Genomic DNA, 21,184 nt, shown 5'->3' with positions numbered 1-21,184 from the left:
TATGTGTATATTTTTCAAAATATGAGAATGTGTGTGTGTATTTTATGGATTGAGGAAAATCAAAATAGTTTTGATTTTCAAAATGAAACCCAATCAATTCGATGAATATGGTTTATTTTCAAAATTGTCAAAAAGAAATTAAAAAAAGAAAACATTGTGTTTGGAAAGAAATAAAAAAAATTTAATTTCATTCGTTTTTAGAGGAAAGTTTGAAGATTTCGGTTGCAGATTGAAGGCTGATTGAATGATTTGCTACACACTTATCAAGCACACACGTACGGAAGGAGTTCATCGAATGGACAAGCCAATTTGATAGTGTATGGCACGCTTTAGCTCTGTCTGGTTACCCTAACTTGGCGTTTACACAAGACAGACTGTCTGCAAATACAACTCTGATTCACTAATACATACAAACATGTGGCTAGTTGCCTCGGCACTGTCTGGTAATTTTCGTAGACAATAAACATGGACATTTTTGAATAAATGAAAACAAAACTATTTCAAATAACAAAGAACACAACAGGACTGGGAAGAAGCAAAACAAAAACAATATATGTGGACGGAAAACAAAAAGAAATCGACGATTATCATTAATAATTTTACAACCGTTTTTGCAGTTAACCACGTGAAAACTGGCATCACTTATACATTTTTCATGTGGTTGTTGTTTTCAACGCGCAACGCGTCGCAGAACGGACCGCATGTATTTGGCCCTTAAAATTTGCAACAATTTGACAAACTGTCGTCTGCTAACACAAAAATCCAGCAAAAGAGACCGAATCGAGAGAAACTCTTTAACAGTTCTTTTTCTGAGAGTTTGTAAGTTCTTGCTGGACAAATTTCTTCTTGCAACCACTTGCAACTCTTCTTCTTCGTGAAAACAATCAATCATCTGTTTTTATTTATTTGATGATTTATGTTTGTGCAAATTGAAAACAATTTTATTGCGGAAATAACAAGCCCAATTGTTTGGTCTTTTGGAGAACAAATTTGCAAAATGGAAAAATTTCTTTTTTTGGGGTATTTATTTTTACTTTTAATAAAATACAAAATTTTTGCTTGCTTTGCTTCCTTTAATGCCGGAAAAATTGTTCTGTTTTGGAAAATCAGCTGATTGCTTGCAAAGTTTTGCAGGGGAGATGTCTGTTTACTTTTCAGCTGGGAAAGTAACCAGACAGACCAATTTTGAACAAATTTTTTGGTTATCGAGCAGATCTATTGTTTTAAGCTGAAAATACATCCGAGGTTTCAGTAAAGTTGGGCGTCAACTTAACTTTACTTAAGCCGAAAACACACCCAAAAAGTTGAACGTCATATCTGATGGAAGAATAAAAGACCAAGGGCAACATAGATTGATATTTTTCTTTATTCTTCTTTCAGAAATGACGTCTACCTTTACATGCTTTTTACATTAGCTGTGTTCCTTTACTTACCTGAGGTTACCATTTTTGCCATTTGTTACCATTTTTAACCTGCAAAGCGTTCCTCAACCCCGAAAAGTGGCAAAACTGGAAGCAATTTTTAAGAGAGTGAGAGTGGAGAGAGAGCGAAAATGACTTTCTCTTCTACCACAGGCTACCAGCAAACTTTCTGCAGGTAAAAAGTGGCAGAACTGATTTTTCGACTTTTGAGTCGAACGCTGACAAAACTAAATGAAAAACTGTGAAATAAAATACGAAAATTGATTTTTTTATGTTTCTTTTTGACATTGCTGCCACATCTACCATTTTTCCGTTCCTTTACTTTTCTGGTAAAAATGTTCATGAGAGAGCAATTTTGAGCAATTTTGACATTTTTCTCTTTTACCACCCTTACCATTAAAAAAGTAAAGGAAGAAAGCTATAATCACAAAAATTAGGTTTTATGCCATGTTTATACCAGCATTTGAATCAAGTTTTTCGCTCTCATAATCACGTACACGAATTAGAGGTAGTTTACACTATCTACCAATGTCATATGACACGAAATAAAAACATTCCATATCTACCCACGCAGGCAATGTAGAGACGTAATTTTATTACAATTTTGCTGGTGTGGACGCACCAAGTAAACGGCGTAAGGAAAATCCCCAGTATTGCACATATTATCGACGGTATAATGATGGAAAATCTCATGTCATATGACATTTACATATAGTGTAAACTACCCCTTAACCTGTTCATACGATATGGCACGCAATTCACAGCAAGATGATTCATTTTTTCATACATTTTAATTACTGATTATTAAGAAAGTTTCAGCCAAAAGACGAGTAAAATTAATTGATAAGAACTGAAAAAATATTTGTCCTTCTTTTAGTTATGTATTTAATAGTAAGTTATGTTATTTTCATTCATATTTTCTATTTTTTCTCACAATTCTGGTGTTTTCACATGGTAGAATGATAAAAGGTAGTCGCATCTGTCAAATTTAGGAAAATACAACCCTGTATGTCTGTACGGGAGCGTGTCAAATACAAAACAACAATAGTACATGACATTTCATAATATAAATAAAATACATATATCTGTTTAACATTACTTTTTGTGTTTCGAAAAAAAAAATAATCATTAGACATTTCAACAAATACGAGTACTCTAAAAGGTAGTCGCATCTGTCAAATTTAGGAAAATACAACCCTGTATGTCTGTACGGGAGCGTGTCAAATACAAAACAACAATAGTACATGACATTTCATAATATAAATAAAATACATATATTTGTTTACCATTACTTTTTGTGTTTCGAAAAAAAAAAATAATAATCATTGGACATTTCAACAAATACGAGTACTCTGACTGGTAAAGCGCTAAAAAACACTTTTGACAACACCGAATTTAAACAATCCCACATTATAGATGCTATTGAACAACGATTCTTGGAACATAGACCACAATAACAACAAAATCTAAAGGAACAAAGAAATTACAACAAATGCGTTCCTGGATCAAAGGATCAACCCCAGGAACAACAAATGTTGCGCCATTGAAACACACAGGATTGAGTGAGGATTTATGTATTTCTTCAGAAGCAGCAATAATCATCAGTGAAAACAGAATTCTCAATATATGAAAATTGGGTCGCAACCAACATCTCTACTACAACAACAGCAACAATTATCCGTGATTAATATTGCATGGAATCAGTAATAATCGTACTAGAATCGTACCTGTAACAAAAAACACATACATACATACATATGTATACAAGGACAATATTCACGGTCATTCCAACAATTGGCGGGGCAAATCTACAATATTCCAAGGTTCTAGTATTACAACCAGGCCACGTAATTTCTGACAGCTGATAAATATTCTATGTAGCTGTTTCTTTCCTATGGTAGTGGCAAATAATTCCCGACATTTGTATTGATATAAAGTTGTGTAACATTTTATTAATAAAAACGCCTTAAAATATAACATACATGTAGTTTCTGTTATAATAAATCAGAATATATAATTGTAGTCCGGTCGGGTTGTTGTTGGTGGATTTGATCATGAACAGTTTAACAGTTTTATATGTGGTGTTCCCTGAAAGAATCCAAAGTCTGTTGTTGTTGTAACAATGTTATTATATGTTTGTAAGTTCGTATTCTGCATAATCTGGCTCTGGGTCAATCTCCAGTTCTAGGAATGTGGCTGTTTCTATGGAATCTACTAGTCATTTGAGCATACGTTTTGCGCGGTGTCATCGATCCATGCACTATAGGAATTCAGACGGCTGGACCATACCGAGCGTAGTCGAGCCAAAACTACTCTGGTTTGTCTTGCAGCTGACGCTCCTCAGCTGCGATAGATGTACACATATTTGGATCCAACGCTTAGATTTCTTCGCAAAAATGATCTAATTTAACTGCCGTAGCCCTTAAGGCGCTTTCCTTCCTTGCCGATTTTCAACAAGCAAACATTCACCAAATTTGTTGTGGGAATCGGCATTGCTCAATAGGACTTTTTTCTTTAAGCATTCAGTGTCAATTTCTTTTTGACAATGAACGTACGTCAAATTTAAAATTTGAAAAAAAGTTTAAACAGCTGTTAGCATGAAACTACCTTTCTTGTTGTACCATGGTGTTTTCAGTACAATTTTTAATTTTTCTATTTTCAAAATTAACAAGAGAGAGAACTGACAAAATAACTTTTTGGTATACAGACTTTCTGGCAGGCATTTGTTTTTTGTTTCTAAATTTGTATGCGAATTTGCAACGATGGACAAGAAATGCAACTGCAATGAAAGAGAATACAAAATTTGCTATATATTGAATGTACACTAGTTGTTAAACCGTTTACTTTTCATTATTTGTATGTATTTTTTTCTGTCATAATTAATTTATTTCGATAAATTCTCTCATTTGTTAGAGATGGGACATATTTTATCGTCATTATGAGAGTAATTTAAATTGAAGAATGTACAAAAATCGTTGTTCGCTCTCAAAATTTTGTATGGGAAATGAAGTAATTATATCGTAATTTGGGTTCGAACAACGAATAGAGAGCGAATTAGCCTTAGTATGAACAAGGCATTAGGACTGTTTCGTCATTTATCTGCTAAGTCCCGGTCCACACTAGCGTGAATTTCATAAAAAAATTTCATGAAATTAGGCGTTCTTAAATCGAATTCCCCACTACAGCAATTTTATGATTTTAAGCCAAGTTTATATTTGCGCTCCAAAATCCACTGGATTTCACGAAATCCTGAATACACCCCGGTGTTTACACTTATTTTTTGTTGATTTCAAACATATTACAATAATCAAGATAGATGCTTATGCGCAGCTGAACGAACATGAATTTTCAATTTTGTAAATTGAATTAGTCATCAAATATATACGACAATATAGAACTTTACAACTTTATTTCAAAAATTATAGTAAAGTTATCTATATGCCGTATTAATTGTTTATAGTACTAACAAATGAAAAAACAAAAATTGATTTTATCGTTGAGAAATCATTGCTCTGTTCTAGATCCTGCAAGAATTTACAATTTTTTACTACGATAAAATTTGTTCCTTTATGTTCTGGAACAGACCTCATAGTAAATTTTGATAGATAAAGGCCTGCGTACATAAGCTGCCTTGCCTGCTTACCTTGCTTACTTCTGATAAAAGAATAAAAAAGGAAAGGTGTCCTGTCCTAGGGACCCCCAGCGTTTGGAGCAGGTACTAACTCACTGACGGCTCTGGCTGGCTGATACGTTTGCACCGGCGAAAGCTCAGTCTTCGGGGCCGCAGTTCTTTTCAGAGAGTTATACCTCGCTAGGTGGACAAAAAAATAAAATTACTATTGCCAGCTGGGTAATACTAATAATATGAATCATTTCATTATCATCTCATATGTATCTGTCTGTGATTGGTTACTTTGGCACTATGCTGTTATTCGTGCCTGGGAAATCCCCTTCCCATCGTGGTATTCCATTTTCTCCCAAGAATGTATCCTGGAATACCCCATTAATTCCCCACCTACGTGCGATCTACATTTTCTTACCTGTGAAAACCTTTAGCCTTCCATATTAAGAGAAATATTTCAAGAATTTCAATTTCAATTTCAAAACATTATAGATACCATTTATTCAGTGTACTCTTTAAATTCGTTAACTTTCAAAATAATTCATATTCGTTATTATCTTAGGAAAAGGTATCATACAAGCTAAATCAATACAAAATAAATTATGGGGGTTATATTAAGATTTTCTGACAGAAATAATTTTAAATATTGCTTATTTCCTATAATTTTTTTACGACGCCAATTAAATAATCTTCTTATTTCTCTCTTTGCAGATTTTAGCAGCGATCACCAGGAGGATGCTTTCACAAAAGATGCGGCTATGATTGTTGTGTAGGCCGGGTTCAGACTTTTCCCCAAAGTGTAAGTAAGTACTAGTAAGTTTATGGTATTAGCACTGTAATTATATTCCCGCTTTAGGGATATCTTTATTTAATTAATATTTATTCATATGTTTTCTTCATATTTTTTTCTTTTCGGGACGAACAAAAGGATATTCACCTGGACATTGAACGGCGAGTAAGGAAAACTAGGAGAATATGGTAACCTAACCCTGAATCGAGCTCGACCCCGAGTGCTGTACCTAGACCGAAAATACGGTAAGTAATCTTATTCAAATCCCTTTTGTTTACCCTTTTTGATAATGTTTTCTTAATTTTTTTTAATACGTGGAATCTAATGATATGGCTTGTCGTCCGTCTGTCTGTCCGGAGTATATGGTGGTAATGGTTTATTGGTAAAAGGTATACCAATGCATGTCTCAAGCAAGGGAGCAGCGCCTCCCCCGGTGAATTGGACAGTGATGGGTGTGACTCCCGGTTTTATTTCTGTTTTGTTTTTAAGTTTTTGTTTAGTTTTCTTGCTTTTGTTTAGTACTTTAGCTTAGTCCAACTTTGTTTGTTTTCAATTTCTGCTTTTATTTTCTCAATTTTTGCTTTTATTTTAAAAAATTTTCATAACAGTTTCTTTTCATCAGTTTTGGTATAAACTTTCAGCCTGTTTCTGGATAGCGAATGAAAGCTTTCATTCTTTTGCAAACGCTGTTTTGGTTTCTCTAAACGCTTTGTTTAACAACTTTGACTAGAAGAATAGGTCGCATGAAAACGTAAGGTAAACGTAACTTCCCAACAAAATTCAGTTCAAGTATTTCGAAAGGATTGTCAACACTGCGAACGTAACTGTCAAAATCAGTCACTTGGTATTTTGTTGTCGCATAGAAAAGAAATGGATTTTATCAATGGAAAAATAAAACAAAAATGTGGAAATGGAAGGAAGATGGTGAGTAAAACATAAATTCTATAATATTTGATGTTATATGGTTATATTATTTCAGTTCACAGCCCAATTAACAGGTCCCACAGCAAAAACAGGCCAAGATTCAGTCCAAGGAAGTCAACTATGAAACAACTGAATTGTTTTTCAGATACATGGAAGAAACAAGAGGCATTCCAATTTTTGGAGCAAATAAAGTTTCCGCTGATGAGGAATGGGCAAAAATTTGCCAAAATATGAATTCACTTTGGGGTCAAAATGCTTCGGTGTAACACATTCGATCGGTCTCTGCCATTGTTGCTTTTCAATCTAAGGGCCTAACCAAACAAGCTGTTGTCTTCCTCAGATTCAAGAAGATCCGTTTCTGGATATACATACATATATACTTTACCTATACATTTCAATAATTGCATTCCTCCTTATTACAGAGATTTCCTGCAACGTTGTCAAGACTATGAATTGTGTGACGGTCCCAAAAAGAATAATGATGATGGCACAAACTCTGAACAAAGTGGTTGTATTGATACAACACAACAGTTGATAGCTTCTGCTATGACACGCAACAATAAAATTGCCCAATTCCGAAGGAAAAAGGAACTTGAAGAACAAATAAAAAAGATGCGTGTTGCGGTACGCAGTGAAACAGTGGATGATGAAGTTAAACGAAATTTCTTACAAAAAAGTATTATCGAAACATATGAGGAGTTGGAAGATATTAAGCTAGAGAAAGGTGTGGCGGAAATGAGAAAGCAACGTATGGCTGAATTTGGTACCACTCGAATGGATGATATTCTACCACAAGGTGGAGTTATTGGTCCTGGTGTACCAGCAATGGCCGGTGGTCATTCTCACAGTCATGGTCATGCACATCATCACCACCATCACGGTGCTGCTCCCAAACCCAAACCAATGCAACCATTTACGAAAGATGCTACACAAAAGGCTGTTTTTGGCATGGGTTATCCAAGTTTGCCCGTCATGTCTGTTGATGAATTTTATTCACAACGTGTACAAGAGGGTATATTTCCGGATGAAGAAAAAATGGCACGCATTAATGCGGAGAAGGCTTTGGCTGCCGCCCAAGATCCCGAAGAAAAGGAGGAAGAAGAAAAAGCTGACATGGAAGAGAAAATTGAAAATGATGATCCCGAGAATTTGGCGCGTATGCGTCGCATGGATGAATATCGGGATGTGGTTAGACGTGGTGACGGTAATCGCCATAATCGCAGTTAAATTTTGAACCATTCAATATTTAAAACAAAGCAAGATTATACATAACGGATATTTTTATTCGAAAAACACTGAAGACTTATCTCATTTTATATTTTCATACGCTCAAAATTATGGAGTTTTGAAAATTAACACAAGTTTATAAAACATTAAAACAAACAATAAATAGCTTATTGCGTGTTAAGTAACGAAATTTTGTTGTTCCTTTATTTATACTTAAGGCATGAATGAAAATTAATGAAGTTCCAAAGGTATCGAAATGAGGCTGAAAACAACATTGTCGGATTTAATCAGATAACCAGAATTCAGATTGTTCGTGTTGTGATGATATAGGGCCATTTACGGACTAACCGATTCAAAAAACTAATATTATTGGAGGTTTTTTTCTCTCTGTCGTTTGAACTTATACCTAGGAGAAAATGAGAAAATTCACAGGTAGTTTTACTTCAGAATAACCCACTTTGTTTCCGACCATTCATTCTCCAGTAGTAGTCACAGTTTCCATCCGCTTCTTATTAAGCGATGTAAGCCAAGCTTCCGGACTTGGACCAATAAACTAGTCCATTATATGAACACTGTCTGTTATAAACGTAATCGACTTTTCAATTCACGACATTCTTAAAACAATGTTGTATTCTTATAAAAATTTAACAAATATAAATTTATTATTATACATATAGCGTATACATATAATAATTTAAAGTACAAACTTAATTCATTGGAATATTTGTATGTATATGCATACTATTCATTCTTCAAGTGCGCCTTCTATGTCAACAATAGGTCTGTACGATAACCCAAAAGTTTGTGCAAATTTGCACAAACTTTTACAAAATGCTGTTCGATAACAAACTTGCAAAGTAAAAAAGAGAGAATTTGGAGAGAATTGTGAGAGAATATTGGAGAGTTTTGGAGACTTTTGTTTACAAGTTTTTGCAAGGAAAATTTTTCTTGTAAGAATTTGCAAGTTTGATTAGCTGATTTAAATTCGAATGTTTTGTGGCGGACTTCTTGGCAAAAACATAAACAAACGTTTGGCTATTAAAATAAATAGATATAAAAAAGGGAACAAATTATTAAATAAATTATGGAAAACGGTAAGTAAAATAACTTATTTAGTAGTTTCTGGTGACTATTTTTTATCTTAAAGGTATCAAATCTCAGCAAGAAGCAGTGCATCCATGGAGTAGGAGAAACACAATGTAGACGGCCAGGTATTCCCAACGATATCGATAAATATGTATGCCAAACATCGCACTGCGTTCCAGTATGTTTTATATTTGTGCATTGGAAAGGGAATTATAGTTGTAGCAACACTAAGGGCCTCGTCACATAAGAGCCAGAAACCCTTCTTATGTACTGAGGCCTTAACACGATAGCCGTTTGGAACTCAGTTCCGGATCGTTGGCGCAATTCAAGTCAACGGGTTTGCCTGCATAAGTCAATCGACCACTATCACATAAGAACGTGGAGGAGAGCCACTATATTTGAAGGCACAAGCTACAACATCATTGGATTTTCGTGTCTTTGATTTCCGTGTTGCCCTATCTCACAAACTATTGTCATAATCCAATCCGCATTCTCGCACACAGAACAAGATGTAGGAAAGGCCAGAGAAGGAGAGAACATTATTTTCACATCTGTTGACACAAAATCAAATAATATAGCTGTTAAGTGTGTACAAGATTTTATGGATTGAAGAAGAATTTTAAATGCAAAATAAAAAAATGGTAGACACCTTCAATTGTTAAATTGGAACACCTTTCCTTTACCGACCCAACGCAGCAAATTATGAAAAAATTACCACATATAGTGATTTTTATCCCGATTCCAACCATGTATTGCTTTTGTTGCGGAAATGTATACTTCCCGAGATATGGGCCTGAAAAGATCCACAAAGGCCCTAACCTATTCTTCCCTCAATAGCCGGCCTTCGGCAGGGATTTAAGACTTCTCCTATAGACAGGTGCAAATCTTGGGAATGGGAACAAAATTTTCTTTTGAATTAGATATTTTTGGAGGTCTGTATCTCGGGAAGTATACATTTCCGCTACAAAAGGAATACATGTTTCGAAACTGGATAAAAAGCAGTAGTTGTGGTATTTATACCCTATACCACAATGTGGAAAAGGGTATTATAAGTTTTTTTTTGGTAAAAATTCATATAACACCGCGAAATATTCGTCGAAGACCCCAATGTGGTATACCAATCTTCATATCTCGACGAGATAAAGCGATTTTGAGATGTGTGTCTGTCCGTCCATTATAAATTGTAAACACGCTCCAGGCCGCAATTATGGACCGATCGTCACGAAATTTGGTATGGAGGTCGGGTTCAGATCAGAATAGATCCCTATTCTTATTGGTCATGATCGTGAAATATTTAGCGGGTGAACATAATATTTATCCAATTTTCTAGCGGCTCTGTAGGTCTCAATAATAGTCCGATCAACGCGTAATTTTAAATAAGGTAACAGTATATAACAAAGGAGAAGCTTGCAATTTGAGATGGCAATCGGATAATATTAATGGACCAAAACTTTTGTGTGAAAATTGTGAACATTTTTAATATACAGCTTATATCTTAAGTCCTAGAAGTGACATTCCGGACAAGTGAGATATACTTGAAAGTGGAACGCTTGACCTTTCAATTGATGCCAATTATGTTGGTGTGCATGATCAGATAACAGAGTTACAGCCTAATAGATTCCGTTATTTGTTTGTAGTGTAGTAATAAACTCGCTAGAAGTCGCAATTATACATAGTCACGAAATTTTGCACCGGGTAAGAGCATAGGTCGAAAAAGATGCCTACAATTTTGAATGATGATCTGATATTCTTTAGCGGGTGAAATGGACCATTACTTTTGTATGCAAAATATAAACATTTTATTTTTTGGTCGATATTTTAATTCCTTGAGGACATATATATTTCGCAAAGTATCCTACATATGGAAAAAAACTACTGACCTTTCCTCTGATGTAAATTGCAATAAAGTGTTTGCTAGATAACGGGCCTACTGCCTAATATATAATAGGTTCTGTGTAGAGAACCACATTTTTATCCCATGCTACATATTGTCTCTCCAAAAGTTTATGTAACACCACGAAATATTCGTCCTAGACCCCTTATTTGGTATGCCAAAATTTATATCTCGACGAGATTTAGCGATGTGTGTCCGTCCATTAAAAATTGTAAACAAGCTTAAGGCCAGAATATAAATGATTAGATTTGGTGATGATCGTGAAATGTTCAGGGGATGAAATGAACCAAAAACTAAATTTTAACCAATTTTGTAGCGGCTCTGTAGGTCAAAATAATAACCCGCAAAATTTCAATAACGTAGCGGTTAAACAACGGAAGTAGTAGTACTACATAAGTGGGTTTCATTACATTTAAGTTTGTGTGAAATAATTTTCCTTTCCTGCTACAAAAATGTCTTTGTCATGCTACATAACTTTTTGGTTTTGGTCATAAGTATTATTAGCTCTGTTCCTTTACGTGTTTTAGAACTTTTTACTCGAAAAGCGTTCCTTTACTTCAGACACCATACAATTCATATGAAGCAGATTACAACTTTTGCTAGTTTTGCCGGTTTTACCACTTTCAAAAGTAAAGGAACAGACCAATTATTATATCCGCATCAAAAGCAATACATGGTTGGAATCGGGATAAAAATTAATGTTTTCATAATTTTCTGATGTGTGTCGGTAAAGGAAAGATAAGCCGGTAAATTTAATTTTTTCCGCCAACTTCTTGTTTATCAAATCAGCTGACTTCTTGCAAGTTTTTGCAAATTGCTGTTCGATAACAATCTGCAAATTTTTTGCTTCGAGAGAGTAAAATTGGTGGAGAGAGATTACTGAGAACTTGCTGAGTGCTTGCAAGTACTTTTTACTTGCGAAGTTATGGTACAGACCTAATATTTTCTGATTCTATAGTTTTTTGACGTTCCTCTTTCCATTCTCTGGGATGTTCCTTCTTTTGATGGATATTCAAATTATAGCTGGATTTAAATTCTTTATTACACCAAGGACAACAATGTACGGAGCTGATATGGTTAGACATGTGGAGCTAAAAATAAAATAAATTTAGAACATTGTTATATACAAATGGAGTACAATAAAAGTGGATGGGTTAAGGAGTGAATGGAAAAGAGGACAATATTCTGTTATTCTGAATAAAAATTCCTCTGAATAAAAATTCCTCGTGAGTTATCCCACTTAGCGCGGAGAAATTTTTTTCGAGAAAACTTAAAATTGTTTATGATAAGAGACTTTCTAAGCATTTTTTAAAAAATAACTTTTTTTCTCTAAGACATATCGTTTTCCTGCAATCGGTGTATCCTAATATGCCAAACCCTGGGTTTTTGGTTGAGAAAATACCCTTACTATATTCCTAACAAAACCTTGACTTTATATGATTCCAACATTTCTGATTAACTTTTTATCGCACATTTAAATTTTTCGTCAAAAGTTGAAAATTACAAAAACGTAGATTTTTTTGAACAGCTCGGGTTTTAGGCCAATTGCGTGGAAACGCAGAGGTCGAATGAGACTTAATAAGCGTGAAATGACAGATAACAGACAATACTATAACAAAATGCAAAAAATCCCACAAAAATATTCGAAAAAACCATAGTTTTATGCCAATATTTGCAACCATTTTTTGTGGCGTTTAAACGGCCAGTGGCTTTATCTGGGTTAATTTAAGAGAGAAAGTGAAAAAATCTCACGGGGAATTTTCATTCAGGACAAAGGACAATTAGCGTGGAATTTTTGAGATTTAGCCCAAAAGGACTATAAACGCGTATTTTTTTTAAAGATTTTTGAATTTATAGTAAGTTTACATTTACGAAATCCACTCGATTTCACCTGTCAATTCCTTTGCTTAAACGTCAAATGAAATCCAGTCGATTTCAGACGAGTTTTCATTTGACGTATACACAAAGGAATTGACAGTTGAAATCGAGTGGATTTCGTAATGTAAACCAAGCATTACTCCATAAGGGCAATAACCGTGGATTTTTTAAGATTTTTGAATTTACTCCATAATGCCAATAAACGTGGATTTTTAAAGATTTTTTTAATTTACCCCAAAATGGCAATAAACGTGGATTTTTTTTAAAGATTTTTTAATTTACCCCAAAAGGACAATAAACTTGGATTTTTTAAAGATTTTTTAGTTTACTCCAAAAGGACAATAAACGTGGATTTTTTATGCATTTTTTAATTTATCCCAAAAGGACAATAATCGTGGATTTTTATGCATTTTTTAATTTATCGCAGAAGGACAACAAACTTGGATTTTTTTTTAAGAATTTTTAGTTTACTCCAAAAGGATATTAAACCTGGATTTTTATGCATTTTTTATTTTATCCCAAAAAGACAACAAACGTACATTTTTTAATGATTTTTGAATTTACGGCAAAGGGCAATAAACATGGATTTACGTGGATTTTTAAAGACTTTTCTATTTACTTTACTATCCACTTTTCTGTTGTTAAAATACTAAATGCTACTAAAGGTCTTTGAAGCTAGTCTGGGGCTCAATTCTATTTCTATGAAAATGTGAAATGAAAACTTTTATAAAGGAAACAACTGTCAAATGAAAAAAAATTATAAAGGAAATATTTTTCATTTAAAATTTTCATAGAACAAGAATCCAGCCCCTGTCCCCTAAGAACAAGTTAACGTTTACTAAAGGCGTCTGCTGCGGTATTAAATACCTGAACACACCTCCTCAGAAAGGAAAGAAACTGATGATTCATCAGACTATGAAGCAACAAGAGAAATAAAAAGTATTTTATTGGTTCGTAATCGTATTCCTTATAGTTTCTCAAAATGATATACTAATATATATTATATATTAATAATATTATCATATGATAACATTTCTTTAACCGAATATGCCTTCCTAACTAAACACATACTTATATTGTTACTTCTAAGAGGAATTACTTATAAAAACTAAATATGCATTTATAAAAAAAAATATTCACAAAAGTAAATAAAAGCGGAAATATATTATCGTTTTCTTTTAAATTTTATGTCCATAATTTTAAATTTTATGACAACTTATTTCCAATTTGGACAGATTCACGTTAACAAATGTTGGTTTTTTTGCAACATGGTCATCAACAACACTCACTAAAGGACACAGTGGCGGATCTCTAATGCGCTTATTCAATGGTTGTGAAACTTTCTATTGTAAATCGACACGTTCTTTTCTTAAAATGTCAACATTATCGGCTATAGCTTTTTAATCATCATTGGGAGCTTAATGTGCAAGGAATGATAGGCAGATTCGGCACAGGCTTGATGTACGACACCGCAGAGGAAATACAAAACATCACCGGGTTTCAATACCTTTAAAAAATCGAAAGTTTTAAAATTCCCATTAAAAACAAAAAATTGTGTTTCCAATTTCTTCTTGTGTGAAATTACAATGATTCTCTGGCCAACATCTCCGACGTGCAACGTGGTTTATATAATTTCCATCGTTTGCGTCCTTTAATTTGCAACACAAAGGCTTCAGTATCCTCAAAATAGAGAGAGAAACCTTGGCTATTTGTGGTCAAAAGGCATTTGCCCCAACTAACAGGGTGTTTTTGTAAAAATGCTTGCCTATCACACGAACCGTTCGTACTAAAACGTATACGTTCAAAATTTGGTTCTTGTAAAATTTTACGAACCATTCGTTTTTATCTGAAAGCTTTCGTCTATTTTATAAAAGCTTTTATATTTCAGGGTTTTCATGATACTTATTTTGTGAATTTTGCATAGGCATCTGCACGTAAAATGTGTTACTTGATGGCAACCCCGATACACAGATGTCAAACAAAAAATAAGAAAAAATGTAATCAAATTTGTCCAAAAATAATTGTGATAATATGAAGAAACAGATATACATATACGCGTGTGCTTCTATGGAAATAAATAAAATTGCGTTCCCTTCCAGTTTTCGTGTGTTTTGTGCCATTAATTACTCAAATTATTTTATTTTCTTTCAAAACGATTGGTCTTTTCCATTCGTTTATTTTTGACGTATTCGTTCGTCTGATTTTGTTACGAAAACCAAAAAAATTACGAAAATAAAAAGCTTTCATTTGTTTGTCACACGAATACAAACGTCAACCGCTATGAAAACCAAATTGTGTCTTCGTTCATGAAATCGACGAACGAATGGGCAAAAACTTTTTACAAAAACACGCTGTTAGTCTCGGTCCACACTAGTGTGAATTTCATCAAAAAATTTCGTTCTTAGATCCCCTTAGATCCCCACTACAGCAATTTCGTGATTTTACTCTACTATGGAACTCAATCTAGAAACGCATAATTTCGTGATTTTTTTTAAATTAACGCTAGTGTGGACCGGGACTTAGCAATGAAAATTTCTTGTAAGGTGGTATTTAATGTAAATAGTTGAGATAAGACGGCGTCAACAAACGTATGCGGCAACCTTGACCATAGCGGTCCTAAACAACAGCTGTCATAGCAGGTCCTTCAGGATTTAATGAATCACCTGAAATCAAAAAAATACATTTTATTATTTTTAAATAAATAAAAAAAATATCTAACCATATACTTACCATTAACATAAGAAGCTACATTCAAATTCTTGAGGCATTTTATCAATTGTCTCGAAGGAAATCAAACGGGAAAAATAATTGTACTGCTTGGATTGATCATGCCTGCATTCAATTCCCAATATTTCTTAAATAATTAATCTGCGGAATTTGGTTTAATTGTCATTGAAAAGCTCACTTTCCTTCGTCAATGCTGCTAACCTTAGCAATAATGTCTCGAGTTTTACAGAAGCTGTTGAACCTTCATCCCTTTTTGGTGTCTTAACATCGGGAAAAGTTTGGTGGTCTGTTGCTTTAACTTTTTTGGTTTGCAAAACTTCTCCATTTGTATTATTGGTCGCTGTTTTGCCTTTTAACTGAATAGAAGATTTTTAAGTTTTGCGTTTTCTATCAACTTTATTAGAATTCTTGAATGGTCATTCATAAGACTACTCGTCTTCCATTTCACCATCTTCTGAAAAACTGCCACTTTCATTAATCGTATATACATTTAAATATTCATCGGATTATACTCCTCAATACACTCTTCACTTAAAACTTTTATCTTTCACAAATTAGCACACAAAAATAAATATAGTTGTTTTCTTTTCTTTATTTTGGTTATAAATATGAATATATAAACATATGTTTTGCAACTGTCATAACATTCACATTCTTGTATTTTACTTCATCTATTTTGGTAGTTTTTAAGGGTTGGAAATATAATGTATTAGAAATTGTATAATGGGAACTTCCTAATACTTTTGACATAAAAACATACAAATAGTAATACGTAAATCCAAGCGAAGAAGTCTTTCGTTATACTGAAATACAATTTTATTCAAAAGTGAGTGACTGTCGTTCATTCGTACTGACTTTCTTTCGATATACAGAAACAGGCTGTTTGTGTTAAATATTTTATTTCGTTTATTTCAGTGCGTTTTATTCATGGCGACAAACAAATAGTTCCAATAAAACAAATGAACGAGACATTTTAAACTCGTCTTCAACAACAATTATTTTGCACCAATCACTTTTGTTTTTTTGGTGGGCCTTGGGGAGTCACACGTCCAATCTTATTTAAAGGTGTCATCAAAAAGGATAGATTTTCTACCTTTTCTTTTACAGGAAATCTTTTCCCTCCTGTCATAACTTTTCTCCTCTCTTTTACTTCCCCCTAGTGACGTCTTTTCGAGTAAAAAGTGGTAAAACTTGAAGATTCTTGAACGTAAAGGAACAGAGCTATTATTCTTGCCTTGACAGTTAGTGATCTAATGCTTGGTTTACATTCGGCGTCCTTTCGTGATTTCGAAGGCGTTTTGTGATTTCGCGCGGAATCAAGCAAAATATAAGTCTGTCTGGTTACTTTCCCAGCAAGAATTGTCCAGCAAGAACTTTCTCAGAGAGTAAGGGGTTTTTATTCTATTTTGCTGGAAAATTTTAAAAAGTAAACAGACACTTCCCAGCAAAAACCAGCAAGCAATCAGCTGGCTTGCCAAAACAGAACAATTTGTCCGCCAATAAAGAAGAAAACACGTTGTATTTTATTAAAAATAGAAAAGAAATTGAAACAAGTATTTTTCCACAAATTTGTCCTCCATAAAACAATACAATTAGACTATGTTATTTCCACAAAAAAATTGTTTTTAATTTTCACAAACATACATCAACCACAAATTAGAAACAGGAAGAAGAAGAAGAATTGCTTTGCCAGTTGCTGCTAGAAGAAATTTGTCCAGCAAGAATTTGCAAGCTCTCAGTGAAAGAACTGTCAAAATGTCTCTCTCGAATCGCTCTCTTTTGCTGGTTTTTTGTGTTAACAGACGACTTCCAGCAACAATTGGTACAAATTGTTGCAAATTTTAGGGTAACCAGGCAGAGCTTATATCATGATTTCGCATACAAAAATGAAATCATCTCATTTCGTGATTTCAGCGAAATCAACATCGAAATCACATGATATACGTTTCACAATAAACAAGGTGGATGGTCAGTTGCTGCAACAAAAAATTTTAGTATCAAAATGTGTAAACAATGTGAAAAAATATTAAATTAATTTGTTACAAGGATATTTTCCATTGTGTTCCCGTACTTTTTTAATGGTAATGTTAGAAAAACGAGCGAATTGTCAAAAATTTCATTCCCATACAAATTTCCTAAAAATAGGGAATGATAAAATGACGGAAATTGCAAAAACTCCAGCAGAAATGTCAAAATCAACGTATCAGCTATCGTATTTAGATGCAAATGAACATGCTGCTAGTTTCTACTAGGCCCAAAATTGTATGGCAGAAAACAGGAGAAGAGGGTGTTATTCGGCGCTATTTTTGTTTAAAGAGAAGTGGAAGTCTTCCCAGATTCCAGAGTTCGGGAACGCATTTTAGCACTAAACGGGAAGACTACTGCAATTAGTAATATTTTGCATGTTCTGAACACAACTTTTAAGGCCTGCGTACATAAGCTGCTCTGCCTGATTGCCTTGCTTTCCTGCTTCATTTTTGACATAATAAAAATAAAAAAAAAGCCGAGGGTGTGCGACACTTATGCCAAGTTTACACTTACGCTCCAAAAGCCACAGGATTTCACGAAATCCTGAAATACACCCCGGTGTTTAAACTTATTTTTTGCTGATTTCACACATATCACAATAATTAAGGTGGATGCATATGCGCAGCTGACCGAACATGAAATTGGATTAGTTGTTAAAAATATACGACAATATAGAACTTTACTGCTTTATTTCGAAAATTATCGTAAAATTATCTATATATCGTATTAATGTGTATAATACTATCAAATGAACAAATAAAAAATTATTTTATCGTTGAGACATCATAATAATAATAAATTTTGATAGATAAAAGTGGTGTTCAGAACCAGCAAAATATTGTTATCCCGTTTATGGGTACTTTACACGATATGTTTTTTACATATGAGTTTTCACTTTGCATATACATTTTTTATGGCAGGAGTGACAACTCATATGTAAAAGACATACCGTGTAAAGTACCCCTTAGTGCTAGAAATGCGTTCCCGTACTCCGAAATCTAGCAAAACTTGCTCTTCTCTGAATAACACCATCTTCTATTTTCTGCATGGCACAATTGCCCAGGTATTGGCATCGTAAAATTTTGAATATGTTATGTCAAAACTTTCTTTATGTTGTTGGGGAAATTACAACAAAAATATTTTTTTTTTATAAAGGGATTTGACTTTTCACATTCGATCAGCTGTTGTGATACCACTACCTGGTAGTTCTGCCATAATTTTCTGCTATACAAATTTGGCAGAGTAGAAACTAAAAGCATGTTTATTGGCATCTGAATACGTTGATTTTTACATTTCTATTGTTTTTTTTTTTTACAATTTCCGTCATTTTGCCGTTCTCATATTTTTAACTAATTTGAATGGGAAAGTAATTTTTGACAATTCGCTCTTTTTTCTAATTACTCTAGTGTGTCCCGGGAATGAATTTCATTAAAAAATTTCATGAAATTAGGTGTTCTTAAATCGAATTCCCCACTACAGCAATTTTATGATTTTACTCTACTATGGACGTCGGTCTAAAGACGCATAATTTCATATCTAAATTTTAGTGAAATTACTGTAGTGTGGCCCTTATCAACAAAAATGGTAAATATTAGTATATTCTTGCAGTTCTGGAACAGACCAAAAAAGTATGAAAATATGAATCATGTTGCTATGAATTGTGTACCATGCATGGTACAATAAGGTAGAGCAGGGGCTCAATTCTGTTTCTATGAAAATGTGAAATGAAAACTTTCTTAAAGGAGAAAACTGTCAAATGAAAAAAATTATAAAGGAAATATTTTTCATTTCAAATTTTTATAGAACAAGAATCCAGCCCCAGGTTCGAAAAAACGATAGAAATTCAGCCTTACACGTATGCCCGCTTCCTGTCAGAATGGTTATACTGGCAGATTGCCTTTGTTTGTTTGATATTTTTGTCATTTTATCCAATTCGTTAAAACAGCGCGAAAATGAATGAAACATAAATATTTGTTTTCACATGTACATCGAAACACGGTCAAAATATTTTCAAATTAAGTTTGATAAATATATTCTACAACGGCTCTGTAATTAACGATTTCATTGCAATTCATTTTGAATCTATTTTGAAAACATTTTTAATATTTTTCAAAACAAACTCATACACACACAAAATATAAACTTCACATTGACAAAAGTCGGTCACACTCAGCAAAAAATTTAAAACAGATAAGAGCTCGTTGTGTATTTATTTCAGCTAAAGTCCATATTTTGTTGCTTCAAAATTTGAAGAAACAAAATGTTTAACAGTGGGTAATGAAATTGATTACTACGAGCGGAGGCAGAGAAGACTATAGTTTCGGAAGCAGCCAAACTTCCTCATCAGTTCTCTTAACCGCTGACTCTGTATCGATAAACAGGTCAATAAGAGTGACCAGAAAATTAAACAGAACGAGAAATTTTCTGTATCCTCCTAAATCTGTTGACCGCACAATTGAGTCAGATTGAGAGCTCTGTTATAACTTTTCTTTTTATACCATGGAACCATGTCGTATGAACGGGTTAATTCGTGTACGTAATTACCCAGAAAAAAAGTTTGGAAGTAGTGCAATGCAGAGTTATGATTTCAATACATCTTTCGATGCACGGAGTTATGAAAAATGCACTCCGCTCGATACATTTTAGAAGCACTCGCTTATAGATCCCTAGTCATGCAAGCCAATTTTTTGATCCCTACAGTCGCAGTCTTTTTTTCTGAACACAAGAAAGAGTGTCTAAAATTATAATGTCATGTTCACACGAGCGTTTCAATTACGGTGTTCGCCTGTCGAACGACGTACACGAATTAACCCGTTTCCACGACACTAATCGTAATTAACAGAAATATAAACAAAATTTCCTTCATTTTTGTTTCCTTGTTTTCACGAAAATTTGAACCGAAAACACATAAAAGATACATTAAATGAATAGGAAAAGCAATAGACTTTCCTTCAAATGTATTTTCTATATTTAACTACACACAATTCATTCATTTTTTCCATAAATTCAGAATAATTTTGTATTTTCAATATATTTTTATATTTTTCTGTTTTCAAAATTAAAGAGAGAGAGACATGTCAAAACAATGTTTGTGTATACAGACTTTTAGTTATTTGTTTCCTTTTTGTTTCTGATTTTTTACGAGATTTTGAACTAATGGACGAGAAATTTGTGTGGAATTAAGAAGGAAACACAACCATCTTCCCTCTGCATCTATATAAAATGTTTAGTTAATACATTTTAATTCATCTTTTTCCCTTTTTCTAAAAATGTTTGTGTTTTGAAAATTTTTCAAATTTGAATTTAGACATGTCATAATTAATTTATTTCGATAAATGCTCTCATTTGTTAGAGATGGGACATATTTTATCGTTGTTCGGAGAGTATTTCTACTTGAACAATGTAGAAAAATCGTCGTTCGTTCATAGAATTTTGTGTGGGGAAATAAGTAATTTATTCGTATTTGAGGGTCGAACAACGAATAGAGAACGAACGACGTACCGTGGAAACGGGCTATAAGAATTTGTTAAAAAAAATAAAGAAATATAAACTAAAGATACGAACATTGCTGTAATTCACGAGACGCA

General features: G+C 33.5%; 2 protein-coding genes and 1 long non-coding RNA gene across 11 annotated transcripts in view; 1 reads left to right on the top strand and 2 right to left on the bottom strand.

The window, feature by feature from the left end:
- Positions 1 to 5,507: 5,507 nt before the first annotated feature.
- LOC141400632 (uncharacterized) overlaps positions 5,508 to 21,184 on the bottom strand; it is a 32,777-nt gene continuing 17,100 nt past the window's right edge. Inside the window, exons 3-4 of the mRNA XM_073979971.1 lie at positions 11,901 to 12,055; positions 5,508 to 9,621 (exon numbers count right to left, since the gene is read on the bottom strand). Of these exons, the coding sequence (XP_073836072.1) occupies positions 9,531 to 9,621; positions 11,901 to 12,055 (246 nt within the window). The 3' untranslated portion in view covers positions 5,508 to 9,530. The remainder of the gene's footprint in view (positions 9,622 to 11,900; positions 12,056 to 21,184) is intronic.
- On the top strand, positions 7,304 to 8,174 carry LOC141400571 (immunoglobulin-binding protein 1-like). The gene has a single exon (XM_073979849.1). It carries the CDS (start codon positions 7,304 to 7,306, stop codon positions 7,982 to 7,984), a length of 681 nt encoding a protein of 226 aa, XP_073835950.1. The 3' UTR covers positions 7,985 to 8,174.
- Positions 13,988 to 16,419, bottom strand: LOC141400831 (uncharacterized). Of its 9 annotated transcripts, none has more exons than XR_012412247.1 (4): positions 16,018 to 16,237; positions 15,573 to 15,925; positions 14,428 to 15,505; positions 13,988 to 14,349 (listed from the first exon to the last, which is right to left on the bottom strand). It is a non-coding gene; the product is annotated as an uncharacterized lncRNA (long non-coding RNA). The 9 variants fall into 9 exon arrangements; XR_012412251.1 differs by having other exon boundaries at positions 16,058 to 16,237; XR_012412213.1 differs by having other exon boundaries at positions 15,573 to 16,031; positions 16,082 to 16,210.

This window comes from Musca autumnalis, unplaced genomic scaffold (assembly GCF_047663935.1).
Source record: "Musca autumnalis isolate F117 unplaced genomic scaffold, ASM4766393v1 scaffold_1, whole genome shotgun sequence".
Taxonomy (NCBI): Eukaryota; Metazoa; Arthropoda; class Insecta; order Diptera; family Muscidae; genus Musca; species Musca autumnalis.
The sequence above is the reverse complement of the archived record's forward strand: the minus strand, read 5'-3'. Positions and strand labels throughout refer to the sequence as shown.